Genomic DNA, 27,618 nt, shown 5'->3' with positions numbered 1-27,618 from the left:
TCAAGAGTGCTTTCAACAAACCTTCATTAACTAGTGCTTAGTACATAAGATAACAAATAGAAAAAAGTGTGGCATGCCAAATAAAAAAATTGAAAAACGCACAAATGGATTAAGTTGTATCCTGCTACAGATTGCCTGATCACAGTAACTGTTTTCCTTCTCATGTGGGAAGTGAAAGAGCTTAACTTGTGCAGTCCTGAATTGAGACTCCAGATCCCTAGCTCCATTCCTGGTTATACCTGTATATTGAACACAGTTTGAAGAGAAGACAGATAACCATCTCTTACCTAACATATAGACCACTTAGGTAGTAAATAGGTAAATAAAGTGTACTGTCTAAGCAGTTATGTCATAATTAGGACAAAAGGAAAACCCAGTCACACTAAGGGATATCCTAAATAGCCTAAGCTGTTAATAAAATAAAGATGATGAGAGCAAGTAACAAGCAGCAGTACACTCAGGTTCCCCTTCAGTTATGGATATGTATAGTCTGTGGATACTTAAATCTTGAGGCTCAGTAAGATTGGCCCAGAACTCCTCCAGAGTACTGAGCTCTTCAACAAGTATTTCTGGTGCCGAGAAAGAAATGTCCTCCAGTACTATATCTTCTTCATCCATGGCAGTCTGTGTAAGAAGATCAGTTCAATTCTGGCAAAGAACAACCTGTCATTAGATCCTTTTCTTTCATCTGTATAGCGCTGTGTGTGCTGTCAGTGGAAATGCCAGTCTCCCTCCCTCTCTCCAGTTTTATTTGTTGCTGGGTTTTGGAATTGGAGGTGAATGCCAAGCTATTTCTCTTCTTGCCATTAATGGTAGCATGCCAGTTGAATTGTACAGCTACTGCATAAAATAGATGTCCTTTTGGAATGTTCACTTGCAAGTACCAGTCAGCTTCTTGGGGGATAAAGAGTGAGAGGACTGTAATGATTCCTTGCTAACATTTACCACTACTGGAAACCATTGATTTACTTTCAATTTCAGATTGCTTAACTTTTGTAGGAATGGAACCATGTGTTTTCTTTTGTAGTATAGGGCTGCACTGTAGTCCAGAGTAACCTTAACAGTATGTTCAGCAATTTTCCATCCACTGTCATGATCTTTAACAAATGTTAAGATAAGCTCCCAGTCAATATAATTAAGGCACTTAAATGTGAAGTGTCTGGGCAAATTGTTGTTTCTATTCTTTGGAGTAATCTGATGTGCTTTTTCAGTTATGAGAGGTATTATACCAATAAAAAACAATTTTCTTCCTCATAAAAACTACCAGATCTGTGCCTTCCATTTCTTCTGGCAGTCTTATTACCCTAATATTTATTATTGATTTGCATTGTGATCTCCAAGTCATCTGCTTTGGTTTCCATAGGTTCATAGGTAGGTACTAGGCTATCGGCCCAAGGGCCTAAGTAAGCCTAGCCAACATGGGTCCCCGGCTTATGCCACCCAAGAAGGTTATTTTCCTGTGCCGCTGTCGAGCAGAGCCACATAAGTGATTCTCAGTGTGTATTTCCTATTTCCCATCCACTCATCAAGATTTTTCTTGAAGAGTGCTAATGAGGAACTTTGCTTGACATAGATGGGTAGCTTGTTCCAACTATAAAGTGTAGCTTTGGACTTCCAAATAGGGGTTAGTGTGTGTATTAGAAGCACTCCTCGGGTCTACTAGTTCATCCTGTGCAAACGCTGTTAACATTTTGGATAACTTGGTCTCGTGAAGCAGATGTTGCCCTAAGATTTTTTGCATATCCATAGCAGTTGGACTGCTCTGATATCCTTGAGCTCATCCCTTTCCCAGGCATGTGCTCTAGTCATCTTGGTGCACATACTGAGCTCCCCAGACTGAATATGTCCTGTTTCACTGCCTGAGATTTCTGGGATAACTAATGTAATTCTATGTAGTATGTGACAATAATTTTCACATTGCAAATACCACTTTGTATAATAAAGCGTCTAGAGAAACATACTGGGGATACCACTTTGTATATTAAAGCTTGTAGAGAAACATAATGGGGAGCCTCACAACATGGTTATAAGTACTTTTCCATGTACATTCCCAAGCATTCCCCAGCAGCTTTACTTTAATGCACTGAATATAACTGTGCATAATTTAGTTTATTTATTTAAAAAGTAGCCAGTGCAGTTTTTCTTAGGACTGAAAGTTGTTATGTACTGCAAGCAAGCTGTTTTTCACATCTGGGAGGGGAACTGAGTAAGGAAAGAACAAATAATAATTGTAAATGGGAGCACAATGTCAACGTCCACTTTACCATGGGAAATTTTAGTTGTAGAATTGTCCATGGATGCAACCATTGATTTGGGGCATATACTCCTATCTGGAATGGTAAACTTAATTTTTAAGAATGTACATAGTTTTACTTATTGTAAGTTAAAAGGTGATGGGGTTCTGAAAATCAGTCTGTTTTGTGTGAGTGCTTACCTTGAAGCAATTCTTGAAAAATCTGACATGGGGTCAAATGAAAATATGAAGCAGCAGCTACATACAACATCAGCCAGCTGAACATGTATGTGTGCATGGGAGTATACATTCAAAAGAACTGTTGTGAATGTAAATGGCCTTACAGCTTTAGCTAAACAGCAAAGAATGTATGAAATAGAGGGTGCAAATAGCAATGTTACAGGAGGCATTTTCGGATAGAACTGACCATCTGAATTTGACAGAGGATTTCACAGGAAACACTCAGCAGAATGTGTGGGGCAAAGAAAAATGGATGTAATAATATTGATTGTTAAAGGGGCTCCAATAGTCATAGATGAGAATATAAAAAAAAACAGTGATGGTAGATTTGTGGGAGTATTGGGCTGTTGGCTGAGGAGGAAGATTACACTGCCATTTATTTATATCCTACCTGAAATGCTGGTATGGTGCTTAAGAGAACTTTAGGATAAATGACAAGCTTTCAACAGGAATAAAGTTCATGGGTGGGTACTCGAACTTGGAATGCAATTGTGAGGTTATATTAAGGGAATTGGAAGGGAAATCAAAGGAAAACAGGCCATATTTCTGAACAAATACATGACCACATTTGGTATGGAAGATGTTATTTATAGGTTCATAGGTAGGTACTAGGCTATTAGCCGTAGGGCATATATAAGCCTAGCCAAAAAGGTACCCTGACTTTCGCCACCCAAAAAAATTATTTTCCTGTGCCCTTGTCGAGCAGAGTCACAGAAGGGATCCCTGGGGTGAATTTCCCATTTCCCATCCAATCATCAAGATTGTTCTTAAAGAGTGCTAACGAGGAGCTCTGTTTGACATAGATAGGTAGTCTCTTCCAGAGTTTGGGAAGTCTCTGAGACAGGAATCTATCCCTCCAGCATGTTCTGTTTATTGTGGTGACAAGGTTTAGGTCCCTAGAGCGTGTAGCTTGGAGGGATTGGTATTTCTTAAGTGGAGCATGTCCAACAGCTCCGAGTTTGACATAGCTTTGTATGTTAGGCAGAGATCGCCTCTGATTAGGTGATATGCAACAAAGTTGGAGTTTTTTGGGATGGTCTGCGTAGGGCATCTGTTTGAGGCCAGTAATCCTCTTTGTGAGGTATTTCTGTGGCCTTTCCAGTTGTTGTAGATATCTTGTGAGGTACATACCAAAAGGGGCATTGTACTCTATAATGAGTCTAATAAGTGATGAGTAGAGGGGAACAATGACCTCTTTTTTTCTGGATGAGAAACCTTTTGTGATGAGGTGAGCCACCTAGAAGGATTTCCTGACCACTGTGGCGATGTGATTATCAAAGGAGAGATTACTGTCCACTTGTGTCCCAAGGTCTCTTATCACACTTTCGGCATTAAGTAGACTACCAGCTATGTGGTATTTCATGGGTACATGAGTTTTTACCAAAGGGGATGACAGCATACCTTTTGGCATTGAGCTTCAGGCCATGGCTTTGACACCAGGCATCTGTCTCAGTGAGGCCCTTTTGTAGTATGTCCACATCGTTAGGAGTTTCGATTATGGCTCCTAGTTTGCAGTCATCTGCAAACTTTCTTAGCCAAAGACCTTCTGTGTTAGCCTGTACTATTTATTTGTTTAGCATTTGTTGACCGGGATTGTCTGAATGAGCTAATGCCCTTTTTCAGCGGAGGCCTGGGGAGAAAAGCTCCACAGTACAACTAAGCAAGAAAAATTGCATGATTGAAGCACAATAAAATATATACAATAAGATAATTAAGCTAATGTCCATTACAGTACAAGTAAGCAGAAGAGACATTTGAGTAAGCACAGAATCAGGTAATGACAAAAAAAACTGGTAAAAATACATTAGGGTTGTCCTCTGTGGATAACCGCACAATTCAGAGCAGTTTGTTTTATAATCTACAGTAGGTGTAGATATTTAATATAAAAAAGCTAATTGCAGTCAGGCTAGAGGTAGCAAGTTTCCAGGACTAGGAAGTGAAGCAGCAAAAAGAGTTGTAGGTGACTGTCTTGTCATATTAAGGAGGTTAGTTTTGATAAGATAATTAAAGGAAAGGGAGGAATAGGAAGGAAAGGAATGGAGTAGATGATTTAGGGGAGAGGAATGGGTTTAAGTAAGACAATTGCATTGACAGGTCCAGGTGCTGTTTAGGTAATTTTTGAGAGTTTTTCTAAATTCATGGACATGGGTAATATTTCTGAGGGTCATGGGAAGCTTGTTCCATGAGAGAGCGAGAAAGTAGCTTTAGAGATTCTGTCTAATAGATTTTTAAGGTTTGGGAATCTGTAAGAGACATTGGTCTGAGCTTCTGAAGGATCAAGGGGTGTTATGGAGGGAGACAAATAAGGAGATGTTAGGGCAGGAGGAGGGCTTGTTAACGATAGAATGGATGAGTGTCCAGAGAGCATGACAGCGATGTGATTTTGAAGGCAGATTAGCTGCAAACCTAGCAACTTTGTTAATGTCAGTTCAGTAAATTTGTTAATATTAATTCAGTAAATGGAACTCCAACATAATTTGCATATTATTCTCCAGGGTATAATAACTGGGCTAGATTGGATAGAAATCATATTTGAAAGTTTGAAAGGAACAGGTGTATTTAATTGAAAGTTTTGAAGTACATCCAATAACTGTTCTGATCATGCACAATAAAGATATATGGCAGTGAAGTAAAAATTAGAAATCCTCCTTTCCTATTTACCTGTTAAAATGAATGGGATTTATGGAATGGGTAGTGCAAATTATTCAAGAGTTATTAGGGAAGATAGAAATTTCTTTAGAAGGGATATCTAGTGAGTGGGGTAAAATGAAAATGTACTTTCAAAACATGGTGTAAATAACAGAAGAAAAAGATAACCGAAATAAGTTATAGGAATTATTTACAGTGGCTGACAAAGTTAAGTTATTGGAGAATAAAAAGAATTTCATAGGAGAAGATGAAGAAGAGCAACCACAAAGTGCTGATGCGAAAATGAGAGTATTTGCATAATATTCATGTGATTACAAAAGTTTCTGTTAAGCAACTATTTTTTTTTTGATAACTACTGTAGAGCATAAAATGTTTAGCACACTGGTTTGGATACAGAAAGTAGAAACGTTTGTTGCCAAACGTAGTGAGCCTAAGACAGGAAAATAAAGATCTTATAGAGGTACTGAAGATATTTCAGAAATTGTATGAATATATATCTAAAGCAGAGACATTTGGAGACAAAGAAAAAAGGCAAATGTACGTACTCATGGAAGATTTAACTATGTCAAGGTAAGAAGAAGAAGATAAGGTCAGTAATTAATGGCTAAGAAAGGAGGGGGTAAGATAACTGATATATACTCAATCAAAATAAAAATCTCCATGAACAGTTCATATGCCTGTGAAAGTCTGGAAATTGGGAGGGAAGAAAGTGATAAACATATGGAAATTTTTGTTTAATGGTATTTTAAAAGGGAGGGGGAGTGTTAGCATCTTGGGAGAAAGCTGTGGTGGCTAAGGTAAAGACCATTAATAAATCTCTGAAATGCTTTCAGATGAAAAGAAAGTACACTAGAATTTAAATAGTTCATTAAAGTTCAGCATCTCTCAGTTTTCTTCAGTCTGATTTACATCTGCTGTCCAGGCCTTTATTTCCAATTTCTGTTGCCTTATTTCAGACTGTCATCCATTGACTGAAGATAAGTGTGGTCAAGACACACAATATTGACCAAGTTAATTGAAAAACTATTTAATCATGGTACTAGTGATCCAACTACAACAACTGCAAAAGTAAACCAAGAGGCTCACATTTCTCATTGGAAAACTTCAATAACCTATCACTAATGTAAAGTAAACAACATTATCACTACCTCCACATAATCAAAACTACCATATGGGTGTAACTAAAATACTATATTTTACTTGGGACTATAGCCCTCCCACGTGCATAACGTATAGTTTACTGACTTCACAGTTGCCCAACAGAAACCAAAGGGAAATCACCACATATTATACTAAACTCAGCAGTCTACAACTTGACTATAGCATAGTTTGATCACTTTCACCATCAACAATTAGTGCAACACAATCTGCACTCAAATTAATTCTTATTAACACAGACAGACACAAGCGCACATGCACATTATATATAGTGTAAAAGCTCTTTTTTAATTTTTTTGAGCAGGTATATCATACAAAACACTTTGTTTCATTAACATTGATCTACTTTCTCTTTCCTTTTTTCTGACCAGTCTATCTGTCAGGTCCTCATGAGAGCCCTATTTTTGTAAAAATGCATTTCTTCCCTTTTGTGACTACCTTTAACTACAGAGTTGCTCAGAAAAATTCCCCATTGATTGTTTTAATTGACACTTCCATAACCACAATTGCTTTGCCTTACAAGTCCAAAACTATTGATATGAGTATAAATTACATCTAAACATGAGTACTCATAAAGTGCAGGACAATAATATACCAAGCATTCAAAAACCCCAGTCAGTAAAATGAGCACTTTTTGCACCTAACACCCTCCCTCCAGGTTACTGACTTGGAGAATAAGCTTGAAACACAAAAATAAATAAAAACTGTGTCTCTGGTGTCTTTAAGTCAGTATAGTCTTGCAGACACAGTGATAAACATTACTGCAATAAAAAAATGCTAATACAAGTAGAAAGAGAGTCATGAGAAAACAATTATCAGGGATCCATGCTTAGTCAAATGGATAGTATGCAATCTAAGTAAAGCATTTAGACAAAGATTTGGTTATATTTACGAAACGGAAGGTATTCAGGACAAATGTGCTGTCTTATTTAAGACAACTGGATATGCAAATATTGGAGACAAGAACATAATTGCTTTGGAAGCCCATGAGACTCATGTGGCTGAATACTATTTTCCATTTTATGACAGTAAAATAGTATTATAGTAGAACACTAGGCTAACAACCCAAGGGGCCACCTTAAGCCTAGCCAAGTTTCCCAAAATAAAAGGATAGGGTTATAGTGGGACTGAGATAGCTAAGGGTATGTATGGTGCCAGCCAGCTTAGGAAGGGTGTTGGGAGACCTTATTTTATTACCCCCACTCAAGACTCACATAGACAAGTTAGAAGGGACAACACCTTAAGATTCTCTACGACTTTTTCCAGTGACATAAATAAGGTCACTGATGTAATTAAAAATAATTGGCATAGTTTAACTTCTGATTCATCAATTGAATCATTAGTTGGCACATCTCCTAAGTTTTATTACAGGAATATGGCAAATTTAAAGAGTTTGCTGTGTTATCCAGACAAGTTGGTCTATGGACTTTTTGGCTAGGCTTATATAGGCCCTAGGGCCAATAGCCTAGTACCTACCTATGAAACTATGAAATTATGAGAGTGGGTACCAAAAAATGTGGCACTTATAATTGTTGTCAGTATGTCAGAGAGGGTAATGAGTTTGTTCATCCACAGACAGGGAAGAAATATTTTTTAAATGTTATGGCTAACTGTAACACCATGAATGCTGTTTATTTGGGCATACATCATAACATCGAAGTCCCAAGCCATTGAATGTTATAATATCGAACCCAAAACCTTGAAGACTGAGAATAGCGAAGCCACGGAACATCTAATTCTTTACCAGGGAAAGAATTTGGTGGGCCGTTTCCGCGTCTTTGCTATTTCCTCCACTGTGCTGCGATCTCAGAGTTGGTATATTTAAGTAGGGGGGTGTGGAGGGGCACAGCCCCCCACGTTGGGGGGTGTGGAGACGAAGCCCCCCACATTAGCAATAGTTTTTAGTGTTTTTGTGTTTTGTGTTGTGTGCTGGAACAGTGATCTCAGCTTTCGGTATTTTCTGCGTTCAAGGTTACCAGTTCGATGTGATGGCATTCAATGATATCACATTTAGATTATGTGATATAAACCCGTTTATTTAGCTAACTGTGAGCAATGCAGCTCATTTTATCTTGGCAAAACTAACAGTCAGTTTTGTGAACGCATTAGGGACAATATATAGTGTATTAATAAAGGTAATACTGTCAGTGCCTTAGCTAAACATGTTCATATGCAAGGTAATGCATATAAGTTTTCTTTTATTGTGTTAGATGTTATATATGAGAATGCTAGGTTAGGCAACATTGAAAATGAAATAGAGAGATGTGAAGCAAGATGGATAGCCAAACCATGTTCTCATATGGGGTTAGGCTTAAATGAATTTGTACCCTTGACACCTGTTTCAAAAGGCAGAAGGAGAAGGAAAAAGTAATGTTTACCTCCCTTTGCTTTAACTATTTAATTGTTTTATTAGTTTTTAGCTCCTGATTGGTTTGTCTATTATGTCATGGTTATATAAATCTTCAGTGAAGATGCTATTTTATTAGTGTCTGAAGAAGCTATGATTCCGTAGTGAAAGTGTTTACCAGCTTTATGTGCATTAAACGTGGATTTATTTCACCTGCTGCCTGCTGTTTGCTGCCTACTTTACCTTTGGATATTTTCTAATGTGACTCCTGTGTTCCACACTGGTGCTTTTTTTCTGTACTCAGTAATAGAACAATGATGATCCAGAGGGAAGCAGAATGTAAGAAAACACTACTGCTGTTGTTGGGTCTTGAGGTAGAGAGAGCATTCAAAAGAGTAAGCTGGGATTTTATGAGTAGGGCAATGGAAGCATTTGCTTTTCCTGATACCATAACAAGGTTACCTAGGAGGATATATGAGGGATCAAAGGCAAAAAAATCAAAGTGGGAGGGTTCCTCTTGTTGTATTTGAATAAAGGAATCAGGTATGGGATGTCCTTTCTCCCCTTCGTTATTTGCATTATATTTAGAACCATTATTAAAGAAAATAAGGGACATAGAAATTCAAGGGCATACTTGGTATGGTAGTCAAGAAAAGTTGGCTTTATTTGCAGATATTATTTTGTATCTGATAAAACCAGCAAAAAGATATATGTGTTGTGGAACATTCTGAAACAACTCCTGTTTTTCGGGGGGGGGGGGTGGCTATAAAATGAATGAAGATAAAACATTTGCTATAGCTGTAAACTATGTACCCACACACAAATTGGTTCAGCAATATCCATATTTATGTTGGCACGATAAAACTTAAATATTTAAGACTATGATTTTAAAAGGATGTTGCTATGGCAGCTAAGGATATGTGGGGAAAAAATAAACAAAATATAATACAAAAATTGAGAAGCTGGATGCCCTTGCCAACAGATACAAGTAGTAAAAATGTTTTAGTCCCTTTAGTTTTATACACTGGTCAGGCATATTTTTATCAACCAGAGGAGAAGTTATGGATAGTAATTAATAAAGAGTTGAAGATTCTGTCTTTTATTGGAAATGGGCAAGAATCAAGTGGGATAAGTTGTTCCTTCCAATAGATCAAGAAGGTTTAGGATTACCTGATTTTTGAGGTATATTTTAGAACTACACAGTTAAGGCTGTTGTACATAACACAAGCAGAAAGCTACAATTCAAAGTGGAAAGAGATTCTTAAGGATGATATCAGTCAGATAGAAAAGTATATTCATAAAGTAGCAGAAAGTATACTAAGAAGTAAGCCAGCATGGGAATGGAGAAAAGAGGTTCTGTTGATATGGATGACTGCAGTTAGAGATATAGAGAATAGGTAAGAGTGGGCTGGAATTTACTGAAAGAAGCTATCAAATGAACCAAGGTATTGGGAACAAATAAATAATTAGAGAGGGAAAGGTAATAGGATATGATGAGGCCAAAAAGACATGTGGACTGCAGGACAGTGATTGCCTTCTCTCTCAGACATTGATATCAGAGTATAGGCAAAGAGGAAAGGATTGTGGACTCCTAAAACTGAATTTAGAATAGAAGCTGCTGTTTCAAAAGGGATAATCAGTAGGGCATATAAAATATTTCATGATAACTATAGTAATCAATCAGGCAAAGTCAGTGAAGACTGGGTGAGGGATTAGGTAAACAATTAACAAAGAAACAATGGGAGGACATATGTATGGCTCCCAAACATGCAGCAAAGTCTGTTAGATTTAGGATTTTTGCCTGGAAGTGCATTGGTACTTTTATACCCCAAGAAGACACCAAAGAGTTTTTCTTCAGGTAGATGGCAAGTGTTGGAGGTGTAATGGGGAAGAAAGAGGTACATGGAAGAATATGTTTTCAGGGTGTAATGACTTGGCAGACTTTAAATATTCCCTACAGAGTACTCTGTCAGGAATACTGGGTGAACAAATGAGTGTTACTAAGGAAATTCTTTTTTTGAGTTGGGATACATAATCTGAATTACCTAGAACACAGTAAGGCCTTATTAAATTTAATTCTGGTCGCTGCCAAAAAAATACTAGAAAATGGAAATCAAAGTCTAAACCAAACATAATAGAAGTAGTGAACATTGTAACAGATATACATCAAGAAGTAGTATGATCTTTAGAAAGGGATAGGAGTAAACTATATACAAAAAAAATGGAAATTGTGGGAACAATACATGGAAAAGCTATTTTAGAGGAGGAATGATGTTTAAGAGAAGGCAGGAATTGAACAATTTATGTAATGTCCAAAAGCTAATAAAAGAGAGAGGCAACCACCAGGCTTCCAGTAATCCAGTCTCGTTGTAAAAGTATAAAAGTATTTTATTTCGTGCACTAGGTAAGGGCTTTCACTAACCGCTTCATCAGACCTTAAAAACTTTTCAAACATACAAACATTTGCTTATATAGCAATCACATGATACAGACATAATTATTCAATCAACTTTTAAAAGCACACGCTTCTTATGAAAAACTTTTTGCCATGAGTTTTAAACAGCTAATCAACTGTCCATCTGCCAAGTAAATGCTACTACTTTAAACAAATGTCCAAAAGTGATTAGTGAAAGCGCTTACCTAGTGCACGAAATAAAAGACTTTTATACTTTTACAATGAGACTGGATTATTGGAAGCCTGGTGGTTGCCTCTCTCTGTTATTAGCTTTTGGACTTTATATACATTTCATCACGGTTAGTGGAGAGGCATTTGCTCTGGTGGGTGTACTTATTTTTGCCATTTTCAATTTATGTAATGTACTGATTATATTGAATAGAACAAAAGCCTGAAACAGCAAAATATCGAAGTGGCTTTTAAGTGAATTCTTTCCCTGGGAAAGAATTCGCTTGGCTGCTTTGTTACTTTGCTGTTTCGGCATTGTAGTGCGGTCTCGGAGTTGGTATATTTAAGTAGGGGGGGTGAAGCCCCCCCCCACTTAATCTAATCTTTAAAGTGTTTTATTTATTTATTTATTTTTGCTGGAACAGCGATTTTTTTCCCTAGGAAAAAAATTGCTGTTCTGACAGTTCGAAATTGTAAGCTTTCACTGTTCCCTTTTTTTAAGTGTTCGGTGATCTAATGTAGACCCTATATACACGCACACATATATGTATATATATATATATATATATATATATATATATATATATATATTTATAATATGGTGTATAATGTTTGTAAACGTGAACTTGTTTGATTACATCGGATAAATGTAAGTTTGCCTGTATCACAAGTGATAATCCAGTAAAGATGTTAAAAAAAAATCTCTTGCATACATTATTCATCAGGCAGTTGCGGCAGTGCCTCAGGATGTCCATGTCCAGCAGGCTTACTGCTGTGATAGCAGGGATGTACATGCCCATAGCTTTGGATCCTAGTTGCTTATTCGACATGGGATAGTACAAGATAACTTCACAGTTTTCTAGCTTGGTTACAGTAGGAGTGTAGATTACTAACAAGACTGCTTAAAACTGCCAGGGGTCAAACTTGAGGAGTGGGTGCTTCTCAGCACACAATCTAGCTGATCTTTTTCTGGAGTATGTGGGTGTCTTACAAAATATTTTGCTCCATTTTGTTTCTGAACTGTTAACAATGACAATGACACATTATGTTGGTCACAGAATTAATATTGCTCCTGTTTACAGAAAGTTCATGAAATTTTACAGTGCTTGATATTTTGCAACCAGCTCTAATAGGTTTTACTCAATACGAGTCCCTAGTCTGTTTTTCCTAGTATGTTTGTGAACTTCATTTTTGGGACCTTAAAAAGGGAAGGATATTTTGAAGTTGTCTTAGTTTGGGCAGTTAATTATGGATGTGACATTTTGAAATCATTTATTAGGCTGTAGATACTAACCAGGATTAAGCTTAAATCAGTGTTTCCATTGAAGCATCTGTAAAGTAATGCTGCTTGCATGGACAGAAGAAAATAATAATTGCATTAACAGTTAAGTGTTGATTTAGAGTTGGAACTGCTGTACCTGGATTTAAGTACACAATGCCAACTTTTTAAGATAGATTTTAACACATCGCTTGATGAGAATGAACCACACAGGCAGTAAGTTTGATTATTTAATTCTGTTTATTAACTGGAATACTGCAGCTGGGTAGATTTTCCCTTTCAGAAAAGTCTCTTGGGGAGAAAAATCTCCACAATTCAAGTGTAAAAGTTGTTTATCTAGCAGAAGCAGCAATCAGATTATACAGCTCTAAAATGTATAAGTAAGTAAAGGTAGACATGCAGGAATTTTGGAGAACAACTTGCAAGTTAAAATGCGCAGATACATCCACATGTATTTAGAAGAATAACAGTAGTTTCATAGCAAGACTTGAAACACTGCACAGATACAATGTGATGAAACAAAAGTTGGCTTTAAAGAGTGGAAGGGTAAAGAAAAAAAAGTAAGTTAGACAACATTTGTAGTAGATGGGGAGAGGAAAACTAAGATCAGTTTTGGAAGTAGGGGGAAAGGGTAAGTGTATTGGCACATATCTTTAGATAGGAGAATTTATGTGAGAGTGGATATTTTGGAACAGCATGTCATTCATTTTGGTTACATCTTAGAACAAGAGTAGGCTTAAAAAGCGCAAGTATTTTTCAGTTTATGCTGAAAAACTTTTGAGTTGGTTTCATCTCTAGGTTTTAGGGGAAAGGAGTTCTATAGCATTTCTGTAGCTTTGGTTTAATCTGTATCTATCTCCACAGGTTAAGATGAGTTGCAATATGGTTTTCATGTGTCATAAGCAGAGGGGCCAGAAGCTGTTGAAGGCTGGGGGGCAGAGGGTGAGAGGGGCACTTGGTGATCTAAAAGGACATTTTTTTTTAAACTTACTACTGCAACATAGGTTCACTTGGAGGACATTTTAAGCTTAGCCAATTTCCATTTTGGTGCCTGAATTAACATTTCCTGATTGGTCTTACCTATCCCATGGCTGATAATTGTATATTAGCCCTAGTGAGAATAACTGTGATTGTACCATAGATAATTTGACGGGACCCATGTAAGGGATGCAGCATTTAGGAACTGCCTCTATCCATTAGTGGCACGAGGGGCAATCCTACAGTATATTTTCTATTACCCATCCTTAGATCCAAATTGGATTTGAATATGGACATGGATGAGCTTTGTTTTACTTGAATGGATAGTCTGTTCTGGAATAGTGGTAGCCGCTGTGATATATATCCATCTCTCTACAACATTCAGTTTAGATACCTGGACTAAGTATTTCTGATTCCGTTTCACTTGCTGATGTTCAGTAGGTCCATCTGTATTAGGTCAGAGGATGTCTTGTATGCCAGACACAGGTCACCTTTAAGCACTCTGTAGGATACTGACTGTAGTGAAATCTTTGAGGTGGTCCATGCAAGACCTATTGTTTAGGACTTGTATCCTTTTAGTAAGGTATCTCTGTGGGTACTCCAGTTGTTACATGGGTCTGGACAGGTACTGCCAAAGTGGGCAGTATACAAAATGATTGACCTAATGAGGGCTTTATAAAGGGGACAATAACATCTCTAGGTCTAGTTGCAATCAATTTGTTTATAAGCTGTGCAATGTAGAAAGATTTTCTTATGACTCTGGGCACATGTTGGTCAAAAGTTAGGTCACTTTACACACACAAGTTCCCAAATGCCAAACAGCTGAGTCAGTTCTCAGGGGGTATTGTTAATTTGGCAGCTTCCTGGAGTAGATGACTTCCCAAAGGATGCAGTAATGTATTTTTTTGGAGTTTAGTTTCAATTCATGATTCTGGCACCAGCTATTGTTTGAGACAAACCTTCTTGCATGATAGTTAAGTCATTCGGGGATTCAATAACTGCTCCTAGCTTGCAGTCATCTCAAACTTAGTCGGCCAAAGCCCATTGGTATTTCCTTTTACTTTTGAGATGTATATGCCAAAAAGAAAAAGTCTCAGCACAGAACCCTGGGAGACTCCATTGGTGACTGGTCTTTTTCTAGAGGTAACTTCCCCTATTTTGATCTCCTGCATCCTCTGAGCAAGTTGGCAATCCAGCTAGTGATGTGTTTACTGCTATATCATTCATCTTTTGTACTATACCTGAATAGGGGATTGTGTCAAAAGGCTTGGCAAAGTCAAGGTAATGGTAATGTGGTGTGAACTATTTTACCTTCATCCATTGCTTTGGTGACAAAGAGTAAATCTTAAAATTTGCCCATGATTTTGAGCCTTTCACACTTTCTCCCAATTCTTGCCCTAAGAGGTTGAGAGATCACAGCATATGTTTGACTATCCCTGATTTTCTGTCATGTTTTTGGTCTGTTCCTCATAATATGTTTGATTTTCTGGCAAATTTATGGCGATTGCAAAACTTAAATAATAATAGATACTCGAGTTTCAGACTTCTAGAATTCATATCCTTTGGAAAAATGCAGGCTAATGCAAAACCTGTTATTCTAGCAACAAAACATATAAGAACAATGTTATATTTAAAATACGTCCCTGATTCTGGACCTTTGATCTTTATCCCGATCCATTACGTTTTTGGGTTTATCCCTTGAGCTATGTGGTTTTGAAGTTTAAATAAGAACTGTGAGAAAAAGCTGTTTACCACTTTTAAGTTTGACCTGTTGCATTTTTTATTTGTTCAATTAAATAAAAAAGTGCAACTCGAAAAATAACAATAATAATAATAAATAGGCTAACTGAAGGCTTAAAGTCAGGCAAGAAGCTTTAGTAACATTTTTATAAGCAGAATAAAAATCACAATATTTTTATTGTTCTTTTAAATAAATTAATGTTTCTGGCATGACTTTAAAAATCTAACAAAACTAGGGCCAACTTGCATTAATGAAAAAAAATTGAGTTAAGGCAAGGAAGAAATTGTATTAAGTTCTGAAAACACAGTAACAGCAAAGTTATTCCAGTTTCTTGCCTGCAGTAGTTCTTATTTTATCGCCATCATCGTCATTATTTTTACTGTTATTACTACATAAATGACTGCCCAGAATGTACCTGGGTGGGCTGCTGCCACTTCAGTTGAGGTCCACAATCCACAGAACTGCACTGACATGTTCAGCAATACGACTGTTGTTAATTATTAATTATTCTACAATGGAAACTCGGCAAAGCTGAGAAAAGTGCACGTTGATTGGCTAATCCATCCAGCATGCACATTGTAAATCCAACATAACAAAGTAAAAATGTCTGGCAACTAGCATATTAAGCTGCGGCACTTTGACAGAACAGAGAATGATAGTTTCTGTCATCGAAGCATTCCTGTCAACCGTGCACAGAAAACTGAGTACACCAGTCACCATCTGTATGAGGAATATTTGGTGTTGAAATGCCGTAGCCTTCCTAACATTTATGTCAGTGCAAACATTTTTGTAAACCAACTGACTTTATAACGGCAGTGTTTTGCAAATGTATCTCTGCTTTTACATTTCTTTCCATTCCCTTTACGGCTTTCTGGGGAATTCATAAAGAAAGCAGGTGACAGACTTGTCCTAACAATTTATACACCGCGGCCAAGGTATCTCACGGTGTGATCCTCCAGAAGTAAAATCAGTTTTCATAAAAAATTGTACAGAACACATACTGAAATAGACTGGTACAGACTGGGCGAACTACCAATGTTCTAACTCCTATGCTCAGCGATTCATAGAATTTATAAATTCAAATGCCCTTGAACAACTAGTATGTTCCCCCACTAGAGGGGACAACATATTGGATTTAATCATCACAAATATGGGCGCCCACTGTACCACACCCATTATCACTCCCTCCTTGGTCAGATCCGACCACAAACTGATAACCCTGGACATCCTCACTCCTCCACCTCCCCCAGTCAAAAAAAACATAGTCAAAAACCTTTCCAAAGCAAACTTCAAACTACTTGCATCCGAAGTGGAAAGCTTCACTATTCCCTTGCAGAAGGATAATGATATCCAGGATGCGGAATCCTACACCAAGGCACACTATATGCATCTTCAGGATTGCTTGGACCATGCTATCCCAAATAAAACTAAGACTCATACCTCAAGCAAGAAGAAACCGGTCTGGTGGACCCCGGCCATAAGCAAACTTTACAATAAAAGGAGGAGACTTATACAAAAAAAGGCCAAATCTCAAGTAGAAAAATCATCCCTGATCAGCATTAGTAAGAAATTGAGGGCCCTCATCAAGTCAACTAAAGCTAATTTTGAAAAGAAAGTTGCCAAGGATGCCAAGGATAACCATAAGGCCATCTATGGCTACGTCAAAAACCTAAATGGCAACGCTCAGGTCTGTTCTGAGCTAGTACAAAATGGAACAAAATACACTGACCCTTCTGACATTGCCAACATCTTGGCTGACAGGTTCAGTGCAAATTTCTCCCCCCCACCACCTACAGGGCCTATTAAAATTCCAGGGGATTGTGTAAGTCCAATTATTACCTATACGTTGGTTAACAAGGCTCTATCTAAAGCTAAAAACACTGCCTCCATGGGACCAGATGGTGTCCCAGGCTGTGTCATATGCGAGCTCCAAAAGGAATTAACCCCGCATCTTAATACCCTGTTCAGTCTCAGCCTCTCCACAAGATATGTGCCCAGAGAATGGCGCACGGCAACGGTGGTCCCGCTACACAAGGGTGGGCCCACAACTGACCCTAGGAACTACCAACCAATAAGCCTGACCAGTCTGATCTGTAAGGCTATGGAGCAAATCATTATGGAACTCCAGTCGATGGACCCCACACAGTTCGGCTTCGTCAAGGGCAGATCATGCCTTCTGAACCTGGTGGATTTCTTTGAGACAGTTACTCAGGCTATAGATAAGGGAAAGGAGGTACACACGGCTTACCTTGACCTTGCTAAAGCATTTGACACCATTCCCCATTCGGGTATTATTGATAAGCTCACCAGCCTGGGCATAAACCCTTACGTCACAAGATAGATCGCAAACTGGCTGTCAGACAGATCCCATAAAGTAAGAGTAGCAGTAACAAGTGGTGTGCCTCAGGGCTCTGTCCTGGGGCCCCTCCTGTTTGGCATATACTTCTCAGAAGTACAGGCAAGCACGGAAGGGCTGTGGCTGACTAAATTTGCAGACGACTACAAACTGGGTGCTATAATAGAGTCTCCGGCCGACATGGAGATCCTCCAGAAGGGCCTAAATGAGACTGATGCATGGTGTCAAAGCCATGGTCTCAAGCTAAATGCAAAAAAATGCGTAGTAATCCCTTTTGGAAAAAACAGAGTACCCGCAAACTACAACATAGGAGGTAATCCCCTGAAATCTGAAGAAGAAATAAGGGATCTAGGGACCCAAGTAGATAGCCAGCTTTCCTTTGATAACCGTGTTGCCAAAGTGGTTAGAAAATCCTTCTGTGTGACCCATCTGATCATGAAAGGGTTCGCATCAAGATCTAAGGATGTAATGGTGCCCCTCTACTCTTCCCTCATCAGACCCATTATTGAGTACAATGCACCAATTGGAATGTACCTGGCTAGACATCTCCAGCAGCTGGAGAGACCACAGAGGTACCTAACCAGGAGAATTACTGGCCTCAAACAGTTGCCCTATGCAGCACGATTGAAAAAGCTAAGACTGATCTCTGCTGCATACCGCTTTCTCAGAGGCGATCTCTGTCTAACGTACAGAGCCATGTCCCACCCAGAATTGTTGAACATGCTCCATCTTAGCAAAACCAAATCTATTCGAGCTACACGCTCTAGGGATATAAACCTCAACACAACAATGAATAGAACATGCTGGAGGGATAGATTCCCTTTGCAGAGACTTCCCTTACTATGGAACAGGGTCCCGATCTACATAAGACAGAGCCCCTCCTATCACTCTTCAAGAGGAACCTTGATGAGTGGATGGGTAACAGAAAGTTTACACCAGGGATCACACCAACAGCACTACTAGATAGGGGCCAAGGGTACTAACTGCTAGTACAAGGGTCTAGGGAATACCGCACAATGTGGCTGGGCTAATATATGCCTTCGGGCAGATAGCTCAGTACCAACCTATGAACCTAAATGGATTACAGTTAAGACACACACAGAGTTCAACGGTATGGTAAAACTGGGAATTACAATGTGAGGTAGTGAGTCTGTTATGTGGTTGCAATAATATGTAAGTACCACTGTATCAATATATACATTCGCTGTTGTATATAAAGTTCCACGGTAGAATGAAATCAAAACATGGCAATGTCAGAAGCCTTTATGACATGTAGCAAACACTACAATTATACAGGTATTTACAAGAGTGATGGAAATGGGTCCCAGCACAGTAAGTTATTTCTTCTCCAGCTGTGTCATAAGTCTGACACTTTTAGGCATACATTAGGGACACCTGTAGTACAAATTGACATATGTTAGTCATCCCCTGATATACCTACAGTAGATAGTGTGAAGACCTACAGAAACCCACACAGTGTTCAAAAACCAAACAGCATTAAATAAATAAATAAACAAACAAATAATAAAATGTATTGGACTATTTTGTCTCGTAAAAAGTGGAAGAATACAGATTAATGCAAACAAAAACCTAAATAACAACAACGCAAACATAACACAACACAAAACGAACACTATTGTATAATAGCAATAACCCATGACTGGGTGTGGGTAATGCTGGATTTACCCATGGTTTGCTTTGTCTGGTCACTCGGGTTTCTCCCTCATGGCCAAACCACGCCAGCCTGGGTAAATCCAGCATTATCCCCAAGTAGCTGTGGGTTATTGCTATATAACACAGTGTCATCTCTGCAAAGATGAGAAAATTGCATGCTGATTGGCCACTCCACCAGCGTGCACATTGTAAATCCAAAGTAATCTAAGTAAGAACTCAGGCCGCTAAGGAATCCTACAGCAGCGACTTCAAGTAAATTAAAGCTTGGCCTTGGACGTTAATGGGGCAGCAGGCAAAATGAGCGGTTCTTTTTCTTCCACTGCTGCTAGGTTTTCTGGCAGGCAAAAGAGTGTCTCTAGTGAAAAGGACAAGTAGAGGAAATTAAGAGTGAGCCACTCGTCACCGGAAACACGCTATGCCATCCTATACAGATGAGGAGCTAAGGTATTTTGTTACAAAAAAAAGACGTGAGTATGACTCAAATGCGGAGCATACACTCAAGTCTCTTGATCCTGATGCTTGCATTTCAGTATATGCAGTAGATCTTGTAAACGTTCAGATAACTGGTTGCTAACTTCACTGTGTAACCATCAGCAGATGAGTGCATTAAGCAAGTTGTTTATTTCCTAAAAAAAAGAGATCAACAGGAACGCGGTCAAAATAGTAATGGATAAGCATAATGATAACAGGAGAGATATAACAAATTACAGTGGGGAGTTAACATGAACCACACATTTTGCCTGCTGCCCCATTAACGGAAAAGTGCCATAATTTTTTAATTGATATTCATGGTAAATAGAAAAGATTTTTTTAATTCATTAGAAGATCTTTCTTATAAGTAAAACTGGCATATTTTAACCATTCTAGGACCTTCCTACTTAAAGTTGTTAGTGAGCTGTTAATATGTGTTCCATATTTTGCCCATTTGTTCCACATTATGTGGGCTAGTGTTCCTCATTTTGCAGATGGAACGTTAAGAGCTATGCCTACGGAGAGAGGAAAATGAACATCTGAAAAAAAAACACATTATTCGTTTTTATACAATGTTACCTCCTATTGTTTGCAGTATAATTCTCAGAAGTTCAAGACAAAACAGAGGGGCTGTGGCTAACTAAGTCAAAGTGTGGACTATTTTATCTCTCAAAAAGTGGAAGAGTACAAAGTAAAGCAAACAAAAACCTAAATAACAACAACATAAATATAACACAACACAAAACTAACATCATTGTATAATAGCAATAACCCACGGCTGGGTGTGGGTTATGCTGGATCGCAGATATGCTCTGAGCTAGTGCAAAATAGCACAAAATATAGTGAACCTACTGATATTGCCAACATCCTGGCAGATAGATTCAGTGCAAACTTCACCTCCCTCTCACCTTCAAAAGGGCCCACAACAATACTGGAAAAGTGTAGTGTCCCGGAAATCACAGAAGCACAGGTGAAAACAGCCCTTTCAAAAGACAAAAACACAGCATCAGTGGGGCCAGGTGGTGTCCCAGGCTGCGTCTTGCATGAACTACAGAACAAACTAATCCCCCACCTAAACACACTGTTCAACCTCAGCCTCTCCACAGGCTGTGTGCCCATAGAATGGCGCACAGCAACGGTTATTCCGCTCCACAAAGGAGGGGCCACAACTGACCCTGGTAACTATCGCCCCGTAAGCCTGACAAGCCTGGTCTGCAAGGCTATGGAGCGCATCATCATGCAACTCATTAACAAAGACATTGGGAACCTCCAAACACTTGACCTGACCCAGTTCGGCTTTGTTAAGGGCAGATCATGCCTACTAAACCTGGCTGACTTCTTTGAGACAGTCACCAAGGCCATAGATGAGGGAAAGGTGGTTCACACAGCCTGCCTTGATCTCGCCAAGGCGTTCGACACCATTCCTCACTCGGGTATTATAGAAAAACTCACCAGCCTGAACATAAACCCCTACATCACAAGATGGGTTGCCAACTGGCTTACAGACGGAGCTCACACGGTAAGAATAGCGGGCTCCAGGTCCGACTCTAAACCAGTCACAAGTGGTGTTCCGCAAGGCTCGGTTCTGGGACCCCTGCTGTTCGGCATATATTTCTCAGAAGTACAGGCAAATACAGGAGAACTATGGCTAACAAAGTTTGCCAATGACTGCAAACTGGGAGCCATAATTAACTCTCTGGCTGACATGGACATCCTTCAAAAAGGCCGTACTGAGACAGACACCTGGTGTCAAAGTCATGGCCTCAAGCTAAATGCCAAAAAATGCATAGTCATCCCGTTTGGGAAAAACAAAACGCCCACAAATTACCACATAGGTGGCAGCCCCCTTAATACAGAAGAGGTAATAAGAGATCTGGGGACCCAGGTAGATAGTAATCTCTCCTTTGGCAATCATATTGCCAAAGTAGTTAGGAAATCCTTCTATGTGGACCATCTAATTACTAAGGGGTTCATATCTAGAAATAAAGAGGTTATAGTGCCCCTCTACTTGTCACTCATCAGACCCATCATAGAGTACAATGCCCCATTTGGGATGTACCTCACAAGACACTTCCAACAGCTGGAAAGACCACAAAAGCAACTCACCAAGAAGATTACTGGCCTCAAACATATGTCCTATGCAGCCCAACTGAAAAAACTCCTGCTGTACTCAGAGACATATTGCTTACTCAGAGGTGATCTCTGCCTGACTTACAAAGCCATGTCCAACTCAGAGTTGATGGACGTGCTCCACCTAAAGAAATCCAAGTCACTGCGAGCCATGTGCTCTACTGAGCTAAAGCTCGCCACAACGATAAATAGAACATGCTGGAGGGATAGATTTCTGTCACAGAAACTCCCCATGCTTTGGAACAAAATTCCTTATTACATTAGGCAGTGCCCCTCACTAACACTCTTCAAGAGAAGCCTTGACGAGTGGCTGGGTAACAGAAAATACACCCTGGGATCACTTCATTGGCTCTACTTGACACACACACACACACCTCTCACTGAACACTCAGTTTAACTTCTGCATGCTCTGTTTAAATCTAAGTTGGCGAGCATGCAGGTCCTCCTTAAAGAAGGCGCTGGCCAGAGTGCACCCCCCCAGTAATCTATACCACTTAGTGCTGGATCAGGCTAGCCATTAATTTTTAGCTCTTTCCCCAAGAGACAAGATGGTAGCTATAAAAGTGGGGGGCTGCTCCTGCCCCCTTGCCGTATGGTAGTAGTTTGAACTCACTTTTACTGAATAATGGGTATATGTGAATTCAGGCTTTGGAGATGAGTTAGAATTTTAGTCTCCTTATTGTATGTTCTAGTGTCGCATCCTAGTGAAGGCAAACATTTAACATTTACACGCACTGATAATGCAGCTAAGCATTCTTTGTTTTCTGACAGTAAACCATAAGGCTGTGAATTGTTAGGTACCTGCTGCCTAGGTGAAGTTGTAGATATTTTGAACAGAGGAGAAATTTAGCAATTTTACTGATATCATGTAGCACAACTGTAATTATAATTGTATGCTGGGCAGCTGTGATAACATACGAGCTGTAGCACTTTCCTAAAAGTGATGTACAGTGAAAGTGGGCATCTGAAAAGCAGTGATTTATAGAAAATGTTTTGGTTAAATATTTTTGTAGCAAAATTAGTTTAGTACTATGACAGGAGAAAGAAAATGTGTAAAACTAATGTGATTGCCTTTATCTCTTGTATAAACAGAAGCTGTATGACACTTGCCGATTGATGCAGGAGAGAATCATTGAACTTCTTGCTACAATGGAGATGGATGATATAGCAAGCATCCTGCTGCAAATGAACGACAATCTAAACAATGTATTTTTGAGATATGAAAGGTATGAATGTTTATCTTATCAGTAATCTAGCATGCTGGCTATTTCTATGACTATTTATTCATTTTATACTAGTCCTTTGTCTTAGGGCCAATACACTAAGCAAAAAAGTGCTGTTTTTGACACAGTCCAGTTGAAACAGACACTTAGCAACAACCAGAGGATGAGATTCATAATATTAATGAATTGTATGAAAGTTCTGCACACGATGCATTAGGCTGGGATGTACATAATGTTGTCTGGTACATAGCATGCAGATGGCTTACATTTCTCTAATGCTGATACATAAGAGAGATTTGGGTACAGGGTACTTGGGTTTCTAGTGCTTCACAGAGCATTCAAGCAGATGAAGTTTGTGTGTGTGTGTGTGTGTGTGTGTGTGTGTGTGTGTGTGTGTGTGTGTGTGTGTGTGTGTGTGTGTGTGTGTGCAGGAGTACTTGTGTTTGATAGTATGGTCATAAGATGAAAAGTTGAGTTGAGAGGGTTGTTTCAGTGAAATGCCAGTTCGGCACAAGATGATGTCATTTGTTTTGCAGAATCACTACTCAGCAGGCGAGAGATTTTTCCCTATCCCAAATGTTTTTTGATCTTGGAGTATATTAATATATGTGTAAGTATATACACATTTATATATGTATGTATGTATAGATAGAAAAATACAGTACATATATATATAATATATATATATATATATATATATATATATATATATATATATATATATATATATATATATATATATATATATATATATATATATATATATATATATATATATATATATATATATATATATATATATATATATATATATATATATATATATATATATATATATATATATATATATATATATATATATATATATATATATATATATATATATATATATATATATATATATATATATATATATATATATATATATATATATATATATATATATATATATATATATATATATATATATATATATATATATATATATATACATGTGTGTGTGTGTGTGCGTGTGTACACACACATACATAAGTGAATTTCATATACATAAGCAAATTTTTCATATATAAAATCGACAGACCACGATGCTTTGCCAGAGGTGGTCTGCACCTGTCACCCCTGGGATTCAGGTTACTGGCTAAGGCTCTTGACACCCCTATAATGCCTTTTTTAGGCAAAATTCAAAGGACAAAACCACCACCATAACAGGCACAAGCATTCAAAATCTGAAGGTAATGCTACTCAATGCTAGAAGTTTAAACCTCAAAATGCACTCTCTCGAGGCACTCCTAAAAATGGAGCACATCGATATCTGTGCAGTAATTGAGACCTGGTTCAAGGCTCCAGAGAGTACCCCCGCAATACCAGGCAACAACTCTTACCACACTTTTCGGTCACCAAACCAGGACCAAAACACTAAAGGTGGAGGAGTGTCCATATTCACCAAGGATATTCACACCACCAGGCTAGTTGCCCAACACAAAGCTTCTGAAATTCCCCAGGTGCAACTAATACTAGGTAAGACTGCAATCCAAATTGTAGCTTGCTACATATACCCACCATGCCCCAAGATTCTCACTACACCTTTCTAAATATACTGGAAAATATTAAGATACAACCAAACACCCAAATACTGGGTTATTTCAACTACCCTGCCATTAACTGGGAAAACTACTCATGTACCAACACCTTTGCCCACCATTTCTTGGAATTCATAAATTCCTATTCCCTGGATCAACTAATCCATAGTCCCACCAGGGGCTCCAATATCCTAGACCTGGTCATTACCAACATGGGAAATCGATGCTCCACACCTCTGGTCACCCCCTCGTTGGTCATGTCTGACCATAAGCTAATGACCCTTGACATCCACATCCCTCCGCCAACCCCCACTAAGGAAACCTCCGTAAAATACTTCTCCAAGGCCAACTTCATGCTACTCAAGTCAGAAGTGACAAACTTCATGACACCCATGCAGATGGGAACTGAAAGTTCGACTGCTGAATCCTACACTAAGGCACTGTACGAGCACATCCATTCCTGCATGAATCGTGCCATCCCAAATAGAACCAAAATGCTCTCCTCCAAAAAAAGGAAGCTAATCTGGTGGTCCCCTGCCATAAACAAACTTTACAACAAAAGGAAGAAACTGTTGCAGAAAAGAGGAAAATCCCAGGATTCAAAAAACTCCCTTACCAGCCTCAGTAAGAAGCTGAGAACCCTCATAAAATCCTCCAAAGCTAGTTACAAAAATAAAATTGATAAAGATTCCAAAGACAACCACAAGGCATTCTATACCTATGTTAAGAATCTAAATGGCAATGCTCAGATCTGCTCTGAGCTACAACAGAACGGCATTAAATATACTGATCCCAAGGATATTGCCAGTATCCTGGCAGATCGATTCAGTGCCAACTTCACCCCCCCCTCTCACGCCCTAATGGGCACATCTCAATACCGAAAGATTGCCAGTTTCCGGTAATAATGACCACACAGGTAAAACATGCAGTCTCCAAAGCTAAGAATACAGCATCCATGGGACCAGATGACATCACAGGCTGTGTACTACATGAACTACAAAATGAACTGGCACCTCACCTAAGTGTCATGTTTAATCATAGCCTCACCTCAGGCTTCATGCCAACTGAGTGGCGCACATCTACAGTTATCCCACTCCACAAGGGAAGATCCACTTTGGATCCTGGGAACTACCGCCCCATCAGTGTGACGAGCCTGATCTGCAAGGCCATGGAATGTATTATCATGGAACTTATAAACAAAGACATTGGCAACCTTCAAAGACTGGACCCCACTCAGTTTGGGTTCGTGAAGAGCCGATCTTGTCTCCTGAACCTGACTGATTTCTTCAAATCAGTCTCCAAAGCTGTGGACGAGGGTAAGGAGGTCCACATAGCCTATCTGGACCTCGCCAAGGCCATTGACACCATCCCCCACCCTGGAATCATGGATAAACTTACTAAGCTGGGCATTAATCCCTCTATGTCACTTGATGGGTTGCCAACTGGCTTACTGACAGAACACATACTGTAAAAGTAGCCAACTCCAAATCCAGCTCCAGACAAGTGACAAGTGGAGTACCTCAGGGTTCAGTCCTGGGACCGCTCTTGTGTGGCATCTACTTCTCTGAAGTACAGGCCAACACTAAGGGCCTCTGGCTAACAAAGTTCGCAGATGATTGCAAACTGGGAGCCATTATTGAATCCCCAAATGATGTGGATATTCCACAGAAGGGCCTTACAAAAACAGATGCTTGGTGCCAGAGCCATGGGCTCAAGCTGAGTGCCAAGAAATGTAGAGTTATCCCCTTTGGGAAAAAACATGTACCCATGAATTTACCACATAGGTGGCAGTACACTAAACACCGAAAGTGTGATAAGAGACTTGGGGACACAGGTGGACACTGGTCTCACCTTCGAATACCACATTGTCACAACAGTCAGGAAATCCTTCTATGTGGCACACCTCATCACTAAGGGATTTTCATCCAGAAAAAAGGAGGTCATTGTCCCACTGTACTCATCCCTCATTAGACCCATTATAGAATACAGTGCCCGTTTGGTATGTACCTCTCAAGACATCTGCAACAACTGAAAAGGCTGCAGAAATATCTCACTAAAAGAATCACGGGCCTAAAGCAGATGCCCTATGCTGACCCTCTAAAATAACTCCAGCTGTACTCTGTCACATATCGTCTACTCAGAAGCGATCTCTATTTAACATACAAGGCCATGTCAATCCCAGAGCTGTTGGACATGCTACACTTAAAGAAATCCCAATTCCCCAGAGCCACGCACTCCAGGGATCTAAACCTTGTCTGCTGGAGGGATAGGTTCCTGCCCCAGGGACTCCCCAGACTCTGGAATAGACTGCCCATACATGTCATGCAGAGTGCCTCTTTGGCCCACTTCAAAAAGAACCTTGACGATTGGATGGAGATAGGAAATTCATCCCGGGGATCATGCCAGTCGCCCTGCTAGACAGGGATCCAGGGAAGTAAATATTGTGGGAAGAAATAGCCAAGGAATTGTTATGGCTAGGCTTGTGTAGGCCCTAGGGCCGATAGCCTAGTACCAGCTTATGAACCTAAGTGCATATACATTGAAGTACACAATAGCTGACACTAACATTATCAACCACATTGCATTGAGAACACCACCAAAAAGTCCCATGAAACACTACCTGCTACAAATATAAAGCAAAACAAATGTCTTGATTTTGCTTTATCAATAACTTATACCAACATTCTTTACACAAACCACATATAATGCACATGTATTCAGTTATCTCCAGACACAACCCACATCTCACGCATATAATCCAACTACTTTAAAAAGGTTTTAGCTTAACATATTTACTTCTCTGATCTTTTAAGCATGGTCTGTACATTCTACATTCAATTGCAGACCTCCTAAATAAAATTAAAAACAGCAATCTCTGTATGCATTTTAACCCATATTCTGTTCACTTCTCCAAAGCAAGCTTTTCAGAATGTGCT

The 27,618-nt window shown here is 39.1% G+C and overlaps 1 protein-coding gene across 3 annotated transcripts in view; it reads left to right on the top strand.

The window, feature by feature from the left end:
- TOM1L1 (target of myb1 like 1 membrane trafficking protein) overlaps positions 1–27,618 on the top strand; it is a 1,502,644-nt gene that overhangs the window by 954,606 nt on the left and 520,420 nt on the right. For all 3 annotated transcript variants that reach the window (XM_044090473.1, XM_044090474.1, XM_044090475.1), the window contains one exon: positions 22,972–23,105. In XM_044090473.1, the coding sequence (XP_043946408.1) occupies positions 22,972–23,105 (134 nt within the window). The remainder of the gene's footprint in view (positions 1–22,971; positions 23,106–27,618) is intronic.

The sequence above is a fragment of the Protopterus annectens genome, chromosome 12.part0, assembly GCF_019279795.1.
Source record: "Protopterus annectens isolate FY-2018-M chromosome 12.part0, PAN1.0, whole genome shotgun sequence".
Lineage (NCBI taxonomy): Eukaryota > Metazoa > Chordata > Ceratodontiformes > Protopteridae > Protopterus > Protopterus annectens.
This window is presented reverse-complemented; position numbering and strand designations above follow the sequence as displayed.